This window comes from Oncorhynchus gorbuscha, linkage group LG05 (genome assembly GCF_021184085.1).
Source record: "Oncorhynchus gorbuscha isolate QuinsamMale2020 ecotype Even-year linkage group LG05, OgorEven_v1.0, whole genome shotgun sequence".
In the NCBI taxonomy this organism is placed as follows: Eukaryota; Metazoa; Chordata; class Actinopteri; order Salmoniformes; family Salmonidae; genus Oncorhynchus; species Oncorhynchus gorbuscha.
Window position 1 is genome coordinate 92,202,017 of NC_060177.1, and position 15,135 is coordinate 92,217,151.

Below are 15,135 nucleotides of genomic sequence, written 5' to 3' on the forward strand. Positions count from 1 at the left end.
TCTAGGGAGTTTTTCCTAGCCACCGTGCTTTTACACCTGCATTGTTTGCTGTTTGGGGTTTTAGGCTGGGTTTCTGTACAGCACTTTGAGATATCAGCTGATGTACGAAGGGCTATATAAATAAATTTGATTTGATTTGATTTGATAAGCTACTAGATACGACACCAGAAACGATACCAGATACCAGATACGATACCAGATACCAGATACTAGATATGACACCAGATACCAGATACGATACCATATACTAGATACGATAGCAGATACCAGATACGATACCAGATACGATACCAGATACGATACCATATACCAGATACGATACCAGATACCAGATACGATACCAGATACGATACCAGATACGATACCAGATACCAGATACGATACCAGATACGATACCAGATACCAGATACGATACCAGATACCAGATACGATACCAGATACCAGATACGATACCAGATACGATACCAGATACGATACCAGATATGATACCAGATATGATACCAGATACCATATACGATACCAGATATGATACCAGATACCAGATACGATACCATATACGATACCATATACTAGATACGATACCAGATACCATATACCATATACTAGATACGATACCAGATACGATACCAGATAAGATACTAGATACCAGATACTAGATAAGATACCAGATACGATACCAGATACGATACCATATACTAGATACGATACCAGATACCAGATACGATACCAGATACGATACCAGATACCATATACGATACCAGATATGATACCAGATATGATACCAGATACGATACCAGATACGATACCAGATACGATACCAGATATGATACCAGATACGATATCAGATACCAGATACGATACCAGATACGATACCAGATATGATACCAGATACGATACCAGATACCAGATAAGATACTAGATACCAGATACGATACCAGATAAGATACTAGATACCAGATACGATACCAGATACGATACCAGATACCAGATACGATACCAGATACGATACCAGATACGATACCAGATACCAGATACTAGATATGACACCAGATACCAGATACGATACCATATACTAGATACGATACCAGATACGATACCAGATACGATACCAGATACGATACCAGATACGATACCAGATACGATACCAGATACGATACCAGATACGATACCAGATACCAGATACGATACCAGATACCAGATACGATACCAGATACCAGATACGATACCAGATACGATACCAGATATGATACCAGATACGATACCAGATACCAGATACGATACCATATACGATACCATATACTAGATACGATACCAGATACCATATACCAGATACGATACCAGATACGATACCAGATACGATACCAGATACGATACCAGATACCAGATACGATACCAGATACGATACCAGATACGATACCAGATACCAGATACGATACCAGATACGATACCAGATACGATACCAGATACGATACCAGATACCAGATACGATACTAGATACCAGATACGATACCAGATATGATACCAGATACCAGATATGATACCAGATATGATACCAGATACGATACCAGATATGATACCAGATACTAGATATGACACCAGATACCAGATACGATACCAGATACGATACCAGATACGACCCCAGATACCAGATACTAGATACGATACCAGATACGATACCAGATACCAGATACGATACCAGATACGATACCAGATACCAGATACGATACCAGATACCAGATACGATACCAGATACGATACCAGATAAGATACCATATACCAGATACGATACCAGATACGATACCAGATACGATACCAGATACCAGATACGATACCAGATACGATACCAGATACCAGATACGATACCATATGCCAGATACGATACCAGATACGATACCAGATACGATACCAGATACCAGATACCAGATACGATACCAGATACCAGATACGATACCAGATACGATACCAGATACCAGATACGATACCAGATACGATACCAGATACGATACCAGATACGATACCAGATACCAGATACGATACCAGATACCATATACGATACCAGATACCAGACCAGATACCAGATACGATACCAGATACCAGATACGATACCAGATACGATACCAGATACCAGATACGATACCAGATACGATACCAGATACGATACCAGATACCATATACGATACCATATACGATACCAGATACCAGATACGATACCAGATACGATACCAGATACGATACCAGATACCAGATACAATACCAGATACCAGATACGATACCAGATACGACACCAGATACCAGATACGATACCATATACTAGATACGATACCAGATACCAGATACGATACCAGATACCAGATACGATACCAGATACGATACCATATACCAGATACGATACCAGATACGATACCAGATACGATACCAGATATGATACCAGATACGATACCAGATACCAGATACGATACCAGATACGATACCAGATACCAGATACGGTACCATATACGATACCATATACTAGATACGATACCAGATACCATATACCAGATACGATACCAGATACGATACCAGATACGATACCAGATACCAGATACGATACCAGATACCAGATACGATACCAGATATGATACCAGATACGATACCAGATATGATACCAGATACGATACCAGATACCAGATACGATACTAGATACCAGATACGATACCAGATATGATACCAGATACCAGATATGATACCAGATACGATACCAGATATGATACCAGATACGATACCAGATACCAGATACTAGATATGACACCAGATACCAGATACGATACCAGATACTATACCAGATACGACCCCAGATACGACCCCAGATACGACCCCAGATACGATACGATACCAGATACCAGATACGATACCAGATAAGATACCATATACCAGATACGATACCAGATACCAGATACGATACCAGATAAGATACCATATACTAGATACAATACCAGATACGATACCAGATACGATACGATACCAGATACCAGATACGATACCAGATAAGATACCATATACCAGATACGATACCAGATACCAGATACGATACCAGATACGATACCAGATACCAGATACGATACCAGATACCAGATACGATACCAGATACGAAACCAGATACCAGATACGATACCATACGATACCAGATACGATACCAGATACCAGATACGATACCAGATACGACACCAGATACGATACCAGATACCAGATACGATACCAGATACCAGATACGATACCAGATACGATACCAGATACCATATACGATACCAGATACGACACCAGATACCAGATACGATACCAGATACGACACCAGATACCAGATACTAGATATGACACCAGATACCAGATACGATACCAGATACTAGATACGATACCAGATACCAGATACGATACCAGATACGATACCAGATACGATACCATATACCAGATACGATACCAGATACGATACCAGATACGATACCAGATACGATACCAGATACGATACCAGATACTAGATACGATACCAGATACCATATACCAGATACGATACCAGATATGATACCAGATACGATACCAGATACGATACCAGATACCAGATACGATACCAGATACGATACCAGATACGATACCAGATACCAGATACGATACTAGATACCAGATACGATACCAGATATGATACCAGATACCAGATATGATACCAGATACGATACCAGATACCAGATACGATACCAGATACGATACCAGATATGACACCAGATACCATATACCAGATACGATACCAGATACCAGATACGATACCAGATACGATACCAGATACCAGATACGATACCAGATACGATACCAGCTACCAGATACGATACCAGCTACCAGATACGATACCAGATACGATACCAGATACGATACCATATACTAGATACGATACCAGATACGATACCAGATACCATATACCAGATACGATACCAGATACGATACCAGATACGATACCAGAAACGATACCAGATACGATACCAGAAACGATACCAGATACGATACCAGATACCATATACGATACCAGATACCAGATACGATACCAGATACCATACCAGATACCATACCAGATACCATACCAGATACCATACCAGATACCAGATACGATACCAGATACGATACCAGATACCAGATACGATACCAGATACGATACCAGATACGATACCAGATACGATACCAGATACCAGATATGACACCAGATACCAGATACGATACCAGATACGATACCAGATACGACCCCAGATATCAGATACTAGATACGATACCAGATACGATACCAGATACCAGATACGATACCATATACCAGATACGATACCAGATACGATACCAGATAAGATACCATATACCAGATACGATACCAGATACCAGATACGATACCAGATACGATACCAGATATGATACCAGATACGATACCAGATACCAGATACGATACCATATACCAGATACGATACCAGATACCAGATACGATACCAGATACGATACCAGATACCAGATATGACACCAGATACGATACCAGATACGATACCAGATACGATACCAGATACCAGATACGATACCAGATACCATATACGATACCATATACGATACCAGATACCAGACACCAGATACCAGATACGATACCAGATATGATACCAGATACGATACCAGATACGATACCAGATAGCAGATACCATATACGATACCAGATACGACACCAGATACCAGATACGATACCAGATACCATATACGATACCAGATACGATACCAGATACCAGATACGATACCAGATACGATACCAGATACCAGATACCATATACGATACCAGATACCAGATACGATACCAGATACCACATACGATACCAGATACGATACCAGATACGATACCAGATACCATATACGATACCAGATACCAGATACCAGATACGATACCAGATACCAGATACGATACCAGATACGATACCAGATACCAGATACCATATACGATACCAGATACGACACCAGATACGATATCAGATACCAGATACGACACCAGATTCGATACCAGATACCAGATTCGATACTAGATACCAGGTACTAGATACCAGGTACTAGATACCAAATACCAGATACCAGGTACCAGATACTAGATACCAGATACGATACACGACACCAGATTCGATACCAGATACTAGATACCAGATACGACACCAGATACCAGATACGACACCAGATTCGATACCAGATACTAGATACCAGATACGACACCAGATACCAGATACGACACCAGATTCGATACCAGATACCAGATACGACACCAGATACTAGATACCAGATACCAGGTACTAGATACCAAATACCAGATACCAGGTACTAGATACCAAATACCAGATACCAGGTACCAGATACGACACCAGATACCAGATACGACACCAGATACTAGATACCAGATACCAGATACTAGATACGACACCAGATACTAGATACCAGATACCAGATACTAGATACCAGATAAGTAGGCATCTACTCTTAGATGTATTACTTTGATTAAACAATTAAATCAGCCCTAGCAACCATCAATTAAATCATAACTAGCAACCATCAATTAAATCATACCTAGCAACCATCAATTAAATCATACCTAGCAAACATCAATTAAATTATACCTAGCAAACATCAATTAAATCAGCCCTAGCAAACATCAATTAAATCAGCCCTAGCAAACATCAATTAAATCAGCCCTAGCAAACATCAATTAAATCAGCCCTAGCAAACATCAATTAAATTATACCTAGCAAACATCAATTAAATCAGCCCTAGCAAACATCAATTAAATCATACCTAGCAAACATCAATTAAATCATACCTAGCAAACATCAATTAAATCAGCCCTAGCAACCATCAATTAAATCAGCCCTAGCAACCATCAATTAAATCATACCTAGCAACCATCAATTAAATCAGGCCTAGCTGATTGGGAAGAACGCTCCCACACACACGCATGCCCAGACGCGCGCACACACACAAACGCAGCCGCGCACACACACAGACGCAGCCGCGCTCACACACACACACTCTTCCCTACCTGGTGGCTGTGATACTGCAGGTGTATGACGTAGAGCCCTTCAGCAGGACGCTGACACTGAACAGCTCCTTACAGGGAACATAGTTCAGACTGAACACTACAAACTCCAACAGGTCAAAGTACTTTGTCTGGGCATCTGGCAGCTTGGCCACCTGGAAAGAGATGGGGTTTTATTTAGAATAACATATAGCTGCATAACATATAACACACACACACACACACACACACACACACACACACACACACACACACACACACACACACACACACACACACACACACACACACACACACACACACACACACACACACACACACACACACACACACACACACACACACACACACACACACACACACACACACACACACACACCTTGTCAGCGAACTGTGAGAGTGTGTGTTGTGCCTCCAGGATGAAGTAGTTGGCGTGGTCGGCGGCGTAGATGTTGCCGATGGCGTTCAGCAGTGTGCCGGTCAGCCGTGACGTCTTAGCCCTCAGGAAGGCATTCTGTAGGACGGAGAACGACTGGAGGTTCCTCACCGTGTGGCCTGGACGAGACACAGACCAACAATCAAATGTTTTCAGCAGGAGTCACAAAGTGCCTTAATAGGGTCAGTCATAGTAGTAGTAGTATGATAGGTCCCTGGAGAAAATGATGGGTGACCTTCTCAAGGGCACACCGGCAAATTCTTCACCTTGTCGGCTCGGATTTTCAAACCAGCGATCTTTCAGTTACTGGCCCAACTCGCTAACCGCTAACCTCAAGGCTACCTGCCACCCTGCTAAACTGTGTACGTGACCAATAAAGTTTGATTTGATTTCCATTTAAACTGCAGGCTGAGTCAGAGGACAGGTCAGTGCTTCACCAAGACAACCGGACTTCCCTGTTGATCACAATGTGTCACTTCCCTGTTGAGGCGCACAGCTCCACCCACTCCTATGATACTAACACATTCTGGACAGTTTTGGTTTTCACACACACACACACACACACACACACACACACACACACACACACACACACACACACACACACACACACACACACACACACACACACACACACACACACACACACACACACACACACACACACACACACAAGCTCATAAAAATAGAATTCGTTGAACGGCATGTTATCCATACCATGGCAATCTGGCTGCAACCATTCAGGAATTGTTGACTAAAATGGAGAAACCAGTTCTACCGACTCTATTTCTATGCTTAAGACGTTAACTAGGAAGGTGTGGCAGCGGGCTGAGTAAAACACTGGAGCCGTGATGACGCTCGGGTCAACTGTACCTTTCCCAGAAGGCTGTGGGAGTACGAAGCCGGGCAGGAGGAAAGGGGCTCCAGTGGTGAGACCGGCTGGTTTGAGATCCGTCACGCCATAGGTGGTCAGAAGCGTCACTAGGTTGACCAGATCCTTCAGAGCATCACTGCTGTCCTCCTCTTTGGCCTGCTCCAGTCTGTGGGGGGGATGGTACATTTAATATAGTGAAACAAGTAACACACAATATGTTGAAGAGGAAGAGGAAGGGGTTAATACCATAACACACTATGTTGTAGAGGAAGAGGAAGGGGTTAATACCACAACACACTATATTGAAGAGGAAGAGGAAGAGGAAGGGGTTAATACCACAACACACTATATTGAAGAGGAAGAGGAAGAGGAAGGAGTTAATACCATAACACACTATGTTGTAGAGGAAGAGGAAGGGGTTAATACCATAACACACTATATTGAAGAGGAAGAGGAAGGGGTTAATACCATAACACACTATATTGAAGAGGAAGAGGAAGGGGTTAATACCATAACACACTATATTGAAGAGGAAGAGGAAGGGGTTGATACCATAACACACTATATTGAAGAGGAAGAGGAAGGGGTTAATACCATAACACACTATATTGAAGAGGAAGAGGAAGGGGTTAATACCATAACACACTATATTGAAGAGGAAGAGGAAGGGGTTAATACCATAACACACTATATTGAAGAGGAAGAGGAAGGGGTTGATACCATAACACACTATATTGAAGAGGAAGAGGAAGGGGTTGATACCATAACACACTATATTGAAAGAGGAAGAGGAAGGGGTTAACACACTATATTGAAGAGGAAGAGGAAGGGGTTAATACCATAACACACTATATTGAAGAGGAAGAGGAAGGGGTTAATACCATAACACACTATATTGAAGAGGAAGAGGAAGAGGAAGGGGTTAATACCATAACACACTATATTGAAGAGGAAGAGGAAGGGGTTAATACCATAACACACTATATTGAAGAGGAAGAGGAAGGGGTTAATACCATAACACACTATGTTGAAGAGGAAGAGGAAGGGGTTAATACCATAACACACTATGTTGAAGAGGAAGAGGAAGGGGTTAATACCATAACACACTATGTTGAAGAGGAAGAGGGGGGTTAATACCATAACACACTATGTTGAAGAGGAAGAGGAAGGGGAAGAGGAAGGGGTTAATACCACAACACACTATATTGAAGAGGAAGAGGAAGAGGAGGGGGTTAATACCACAACACACTATATTGAAGAGGAAGAGGAAATACCATAACACACTATATTGTAGAGGAAGAAGAAGGGGTTAATCATAACACACTATGTTGAAGAGGAAGAGGTTAATACCATAACACACTATGTTGAAGAGGAAGAGGAAGAGGAAGGGGTTAATACCATAACACACTATGTTGAAGAGGAAGAGGTTGATACCATAACACACTATATTGAAGAGGAAAATATCAGAACACTGTTCAGAACATCTCTACACTACTGGGAGGGAGAGTTGTTGATATTGAAACACACACACACACACACACACACCTCTAGTATGAGCCTACCTGAGCATGAGGTCGCAGAGGAACGTGTATCCCTGACACATCCTGAAGTCGTCCAGCAGGGTCTGGGAGACGTCGCTGGAGTCCTTCAGGAAGCAGGACAGACCGGCAAACATCTCTACGATCTCCAGGGGTGAGAGGTCATCTGACTGCTGCATGTTCTGGATACATGTGGCCAGGCACTCTTTCTCTGAGGGAGGGAGGGACGGAGGGAGGGAGGGAGGTTAATATAATAATAATAATAATAATAATATATGCCATTTAGCAGACGGTTAAGTCATGTGCATACATTCTACGCATCAATATGCCAGCCTCACACACACAAACACACACACACCATCCATCGCGTCCATTCATCTGCATGTTCTTGGTACACAGACACCAACCATTTAGGGTTGTAAGAATTCAGAAAACGTTCCCAAAATGCACAGGTTTTCCAGAATTCCCGTTTGGAGGCTTGACAAATTTAAGAGGGAATAAAATTGGAATTTATTTTAAAATTACAAGTGGAAATCCTCTCAACAAGATTTCTGGAAATGGGAATGTTTTCTGAATTTTGCCAACGCAACCAACCCCAAACCTCTCACCGTGGATATACTTGATGACGTTGACGCTGAGTCCGTGTCGTGAGATGGTGGTGAGGACCTGGCCGGCGCTCTTCCTCCAGGGCAGGTTGTGGGGGGGACACCAGGACGTGATGGCAGAGAAGAGTAGCTGGAGATCGTCTTTCTGGGCCAGTTCCTCCGCCGGAGAGACAAAGCTACACAGCTTCACCAGGATCTAATAACAACACAGTAATAAACACGTTTTAAACATTAAAAACACTTTACTATACCCCTGACCCCAATTAGCTTCACCAGGATACCCCTGACCCCAATTAGCTTCACCAGGATACCCCTGACCCCAATTAGCTTCACCAGGATACCCCTTACTCCAATTAGCTTCACCAGGATACCCCTTACTCCAATTAGCTTCACCAGGATTACCCCTTACTCCAATTAGCTTCACCAGGATACCCCTTACTCCAATTAGCTTCACCAGGATACCCCTTACCCCAATTAGCTTCACCAGCATACCCCTTACCCCAATTAGCTTCACCAGGATACCCCTTACTCCAATTAGCTTCACCAGGATACCCCTTACTCCAATGAGCTTCACCAGGATACCCCTTACTCCAATTAGCTTCACCAGGATACCCCTTACCCCAATTAGCTTCACCAGGATACCCCTTACCCCAATTAGCTTCACCAGGATACCCCTTACCCCAATTAGCTTCACCAGCATACCCCTTACCCCAATTAGCTTCACCAGGATACCCCTTACCCCAATTAGCTTCACCAGGATACCCCTTACCCAAATTAGCTTCACCAGGATACCCCTTACCCCAATTAGCTTCACCAGGATACCCCTTACCCCAATTAGCTTCACCAGGATACACCCCTTACCCCAATTAGCTTCACCAGGATACACCTTACCCCAATTAGCTTCACCAGGATACACCTCAACCCAATTAGCTTCACCAGGGTACACCTTACCCCAATTAGCTTCACCAGGATACACCTTACCCCAATTAGCTTCACCAGGATACACCTCAACCCAATTAGCTTCACCAGGGTACACCTCAACCCAATTAGCTAGAGGCCAGGATGGAAGGGCTAAGCAGTAGTGTTTAGGGAATAGGGGCTAGGAAGCAGTGTTTGGGGAATAGGGGCTAGGGAGAAGGGGCTAAGCAGTAGTGTTTAGGGAATAGGGGCTAAGCAGTAGTGTTTAGGGAATAGGGAGAAGGGGCTAAGCAGTAGTGTTTAGGGAATAGGGGCTAGGGAGAAGGGGCTAAGCAGTAGTGTTTAGGGAATAGGGGCTATGGAGAAGGAGCTAAGCAGTAGTGTTTAGGGAATAGGGGCTAGGGAGAAGGGGCTAAGCAGTAGTGTTTAGGGAATAGGGGCTAGGAAGCAGTGTTTAGGGGATAGGGAGAAGGGGCTAAGCAGTAGTGTTTAGGGAATAGGGGCTAGGGAGAAGGAGCTAAGCAGTAGTGTTTAGGGAATAGGGGCTAGGGAGAAGGGGCTAAGCAGTAGTGTTTAGGGAATAGGGGCTAGGAAGCAGTGTTTAGGGGATAGGGGCTAGGGAGAAGGGGCTAAGCAGTAGTGTTTAGGGAATAGGGGCTAGGGAGAAGGGGCTAAGGGAATAGGGGCAGTAGTGTTTAGGGAATAGGGGCTAGGGAGAAGGGGCTAAGCAGTAGTGTTTAGGGAATAGGGGCTAGGGAGAAGGGGCTAAGCAGTAGTGTTTAGGGAATAGGGGAGAAGGGGCTAGGAAGTGTTTAGGGAATAGGGGCTAGTGTTTTTAGGGAATAGGGGCTATAGGGAGAAGGGGCTAAGCAGTAGTGTTTAGGGAATAGGGGCTAGGGAGAAGGAGCTAAGCAGTAGTGTTTAGGGAATAGGGGCTAGGGAGAAGGGGCTAAGCAGTAGTGTTTAGGGAATAGGGGCTAGGAAGCAGTGTTTAGGGGATAGGGGCTAGGGAGAAGGGGCTAAGCAGTAGTGTTTAGGGAATAGGGGCTAGGGAGAATGGGCTAAGCAGTAGTGTTTAGGGAATAGGGGCTAGGGAGAAGGGGCTAAGCAGTAGTGTTTAGGGAATAGGGGCTAGGGAGAAGGGGCTAAGCAGTAGTGTTTAGGGAATAGGGGCTAGGGAAGGGGCTAGTAGTGTTTAGGGAATAGGGGCTAGGGAGAAGGTTTAGGCTAGGGAGAAGGGGCTAAGCAGTAGTGTTTAGGGAATAGGGGCTAGGGAGAAGGGGCTAAGCAGTAGTGTTTAGGGAATAGGGGCTAGGAAGAAGGGGCTAAGCAGTAGTGTTTAGGGAATAGGGGCTAGGAAGAAGGGGCTAGGCAGTAGTGTTTAGGGAATAGGGGCTAGGGAGAAGGGGCTAAGCAGTAGTGTTTAGGGAATAGGGGCTAGGGAGAAGGGGTTAAGCAGTAGTGTTTAGGGGATAGGGGCTAAGCAGTAGTGTTTAGGGAATAGGGGCTAGGGAGCAGTGTTTAGGGAATAGGGGCTAGGGAGAAGGGGCTAAGCAGTAGTGTTTAGGGAATAGGGGCTAGGGAGAAGGGGCTAAGCAGTAGTGTTTAGGGAATAGGGGCTAGGGAGAAGGGGCTAGGGAGAAGGGGCAGTAGTGTTTAGGGAATAGGGGCTAGGGAGAAGGGAGCTAAGCAGTAGTGTTTAGGGAATAGGGGCTAGGGAGAAGGGGCTAGTAGTGTTTAGGGAATAGGGGCTAGGGAGAGTGTTTAGGGAATAGGGGCTAGAAGGGGCAGTAGTGTTTAGGGAATAGGGGCTAGGGAGAAGGGGCTAAGCAGTAGTGTTTAGGGAATAGGGGCTAGGAGAAGGGGCTAAGCAGTAGTGTTTAGGGAATAGGGGCTAGGAAGAAGGGGCTAAGCAGTAGTGTTTAGGGAATAGGGGCTAGGAAGAGAGGGAATAGGGGCTAGGGGAAGGGGCTAAGCAGTAGTGTTTAGGGAATAGGGGCTAGGAGGGAGAGAGGGAATAGGGGCTAGGAGAGGGGCTAAGCAGTAGTGTTTAGGGAATAGGGGCTAGGGAGAAGGGGCTAAGCAGTAGTGTTTAGGGAATAGGGGCTAGGTAGTGTTTAGGGAATAGGGGCTAGGGAGCAGTGTTTAGGGAATAGGGGTTAGGGAGAAGGGGCTAAGCAGTAGTGTTTAGGGAATAGGGGCTAGGGAGAAGGGGCTAAGCAGTAGTGTTTAGGGAATAGGGGCTAGGGAGCAGTGTTTAGGGAATAGGGGCTAGGGAGAAGGGGCTAGGGAGCAGTGTTTAGGGAATAGGGGCTAGGGAGAAGGGGCTAGGGTTTAGGAATAGGGGCTAGGAGAAGGGGCAGTAGTGTTTAGGGAATAGGGGTTGATTACAGACCTGTGGGGCTAGGGAGAAGGGGCAGTAGTGTTTAGGGAATAGGGCTAGGGAGAATGGGCTAAGCAGTAGTGTTTAGGGAATAGGGGCTAGCTCTGTTTAGGGGGGCTAGGGTCTAGTGTTTAGGGGATAGGGGCTAAGCAGTAGTGTTTAGGGAATAGGGGCTAGGGAGCAGTGTTTAGGGAATAGGGGCTAGGGAGAAGGGGCTAAGCAGTAGTGTTTAGGGAATAGGGGCTAGGGAGAAGGGGCTAAGCAGTAGTGTTTAGGGAATAGGGGCTAGGGAGAAGGGGCTAAGCAGTAGTGTTTAGGGAATAGGGGCTAGGGAGAAGGGGCTAAGCAGTAGTGTTTAGGGAATAGGGGCTAGGAAGCAGTGTTTAGGGAATAGGGGCTAGGGAGAAGGGGCTTAAATAGGGGCTAGGGAGAAGGGGCAGTAGTGTTTAGGGAATAGGGGCTAGGGAGAAGGGTGTGTGGTGTGCTAAGAAGGGGCAGTAGTGTTTAGGGAATAGGGGCTAGGGAGAAGGGGCTAAGCAGTAGTGTTTAGGGAATAGGGGCTAGGAAGGGGCAAGGGAATAGGGGCTAGGGAGAAGGGGCTAGTGTTTAGGGAATAGGGGCTAGGAAGAAGGGGCTAGGCAGTAGTGGTTAGGGAATAGGGGCTAGGGAGAAGGGGCTAAGCAGTAGTGTTTAGGGAATAGGGGCTAGGGAGAAGGGGTTAAGCAGTAGTGTTTAGGGGATAGGGGCTAGGGGAAGGGGTTAAGTGTAGTGTTTAGGGAATAGGGGCTGACGCAGTAGGGAGGGAATAGTGTTTAGGGAATAGGGGTTAGGGAGAAGGGGCTAAGCAGTAGTGTTTAGGGAATAGGGGTTAGGGAGAAGGGGCTAAGCAGTAGTGTTTAGGGAATAGGGGCTAGGGAGCAGTGTTTAGGGAATAGGGGCTAGGGAGAAGGGGCTAGGGAGCAGTGTTTAGGGAATAGGGGCTAGGGAGAAGGGGCTAAGCAGTAGTCTTTAGGGAATAGGGGTTGATTACAGACCTGTGCGAAGACCTTCTGCAGCAGGGCCCGACGGTCAGCCTGGGGCAGCTCTGGGGTCTGGGTCTGTGAGGCCCCAGGGGCCTCGGCCATGTGAGGAAGGTCAAAGAACAGATACAGACACTTCACCAGGGTGGAGGGCACCGACATGGTGGTCATGCAGTCCACCGTTTTCTACAGGGAGGAGACACACGCACACACGTTACTAAAAGCCCCAGCAAAATCAGCCTTGTAATTACCAGTTATGTACTCAGGCAGTGACTCACTCTTACCTGTGAAAAGTGTGTGTGTTCATTCCGTGCACCATGTGTGTGTGTGTGTGTGTGTGCACCGTGTGTGTGTGTGTGTGCATCGTGTGTGTGTGCACTGTGTGTGTGTGTATGTGTGTGTGTGTATGCACCGTGTGTGTGTGTGCACCGTGTGTGTGTCTCTCTCATGCGGCAGGCTTTAAACTTTGATAACACTGTCAACCTGTACTGGGGACAGCTCAGTGGCAGTAATGAGAGTAGTTCTCCCCAAATCTGTGTGTGTGTGTGTGTGTGTGTGTTGGTTTGTGTGTGTGAGGAGGGGACAGTGTGTGTGTGTTGTGTTTGTGGGTGTGAGGGGAAAATCATGGCTGTTTATTGACGCAGAGGGAAAAATACAGAAATAGGGGTTTGTGCTTATTCATGTAAATGATACACACACACACACACACACACACACACACACACACACACACACACACACACACACACACACACACACACACACACACACACACACACACACACACACACACACACACACACACACACACACCTGTGTGTGGGTGTGTATATGTGTAAGGCTGCTGTGCTGTGAGCTGAGCTCCCCTCCATTCATTACTGAGATGCCTTGGGGAGGACTCATATCGCTGAATCTTTGAGAAGAGCAGTAACAAAGACACACACAGCAAAACAGAACAGAACACAGGGGAGACGAGACGAGAGGAGAGGAGTACAGGAGAGGAGGAGAGAAGGAGAAGAGATGAGGAGTAGAGGAGAGAAGGAGAAGAGATGAGGAGTAGAGGAGAGGAGGAGAGAAGTATAGGAGGAGAAGGAGAGTTATAAGGGTAGAGGAGGGGACAGTAGAGGGTGGTTGGTTTGAAGGGTAGAGGAGGGGACAGTAGAGGGTGGTTGGTTTGAAGGGTAGAGGAGGGGACGGTAGAGGGTGGTTGGTTTGAAGGGTAGAGGAGGGGACAGTAGAGGGTGGTTGGTTTGAAGGGTAGAGGAGGGGACAGTAGAGGGTGGTTGGTTTGAAGGGTAGAG

The 15,135-nt window shown here is 45.5% G+C and overlaps 1 protein-coding gene across 1 annotated transcript in view; it reads right to left on the reverse strand.

Moving 5' to 3' along the window:
• wdfy3 (WD repeat and FYVE domain containing 3) overlaps positions 1 to 15,135 on the reverse strand; it is a 206,092-nt gene that overhangs the window by 143,447 nt on the left and 47,510 nt on the right. The window contains 6 exon segments of the mRNA XM_046351507.1: positions 6,065 to 6,216; positions 6,441 to 6,616; positions 7,371 to 7,537; positions 8,934 to 9,120; positions 9,518 to 9,710; positions 13,850 to 14,020. Coding sequence (XP_046207463.1) covers positions 6,065 to 6,216; positions 6,441 to 6,616; positions 7,371 to 7,537; positions 8,934 to 9,120; positions 9,518 to 9,710; positions 13,850 to 14,020 — 1,046 coding nt within the window.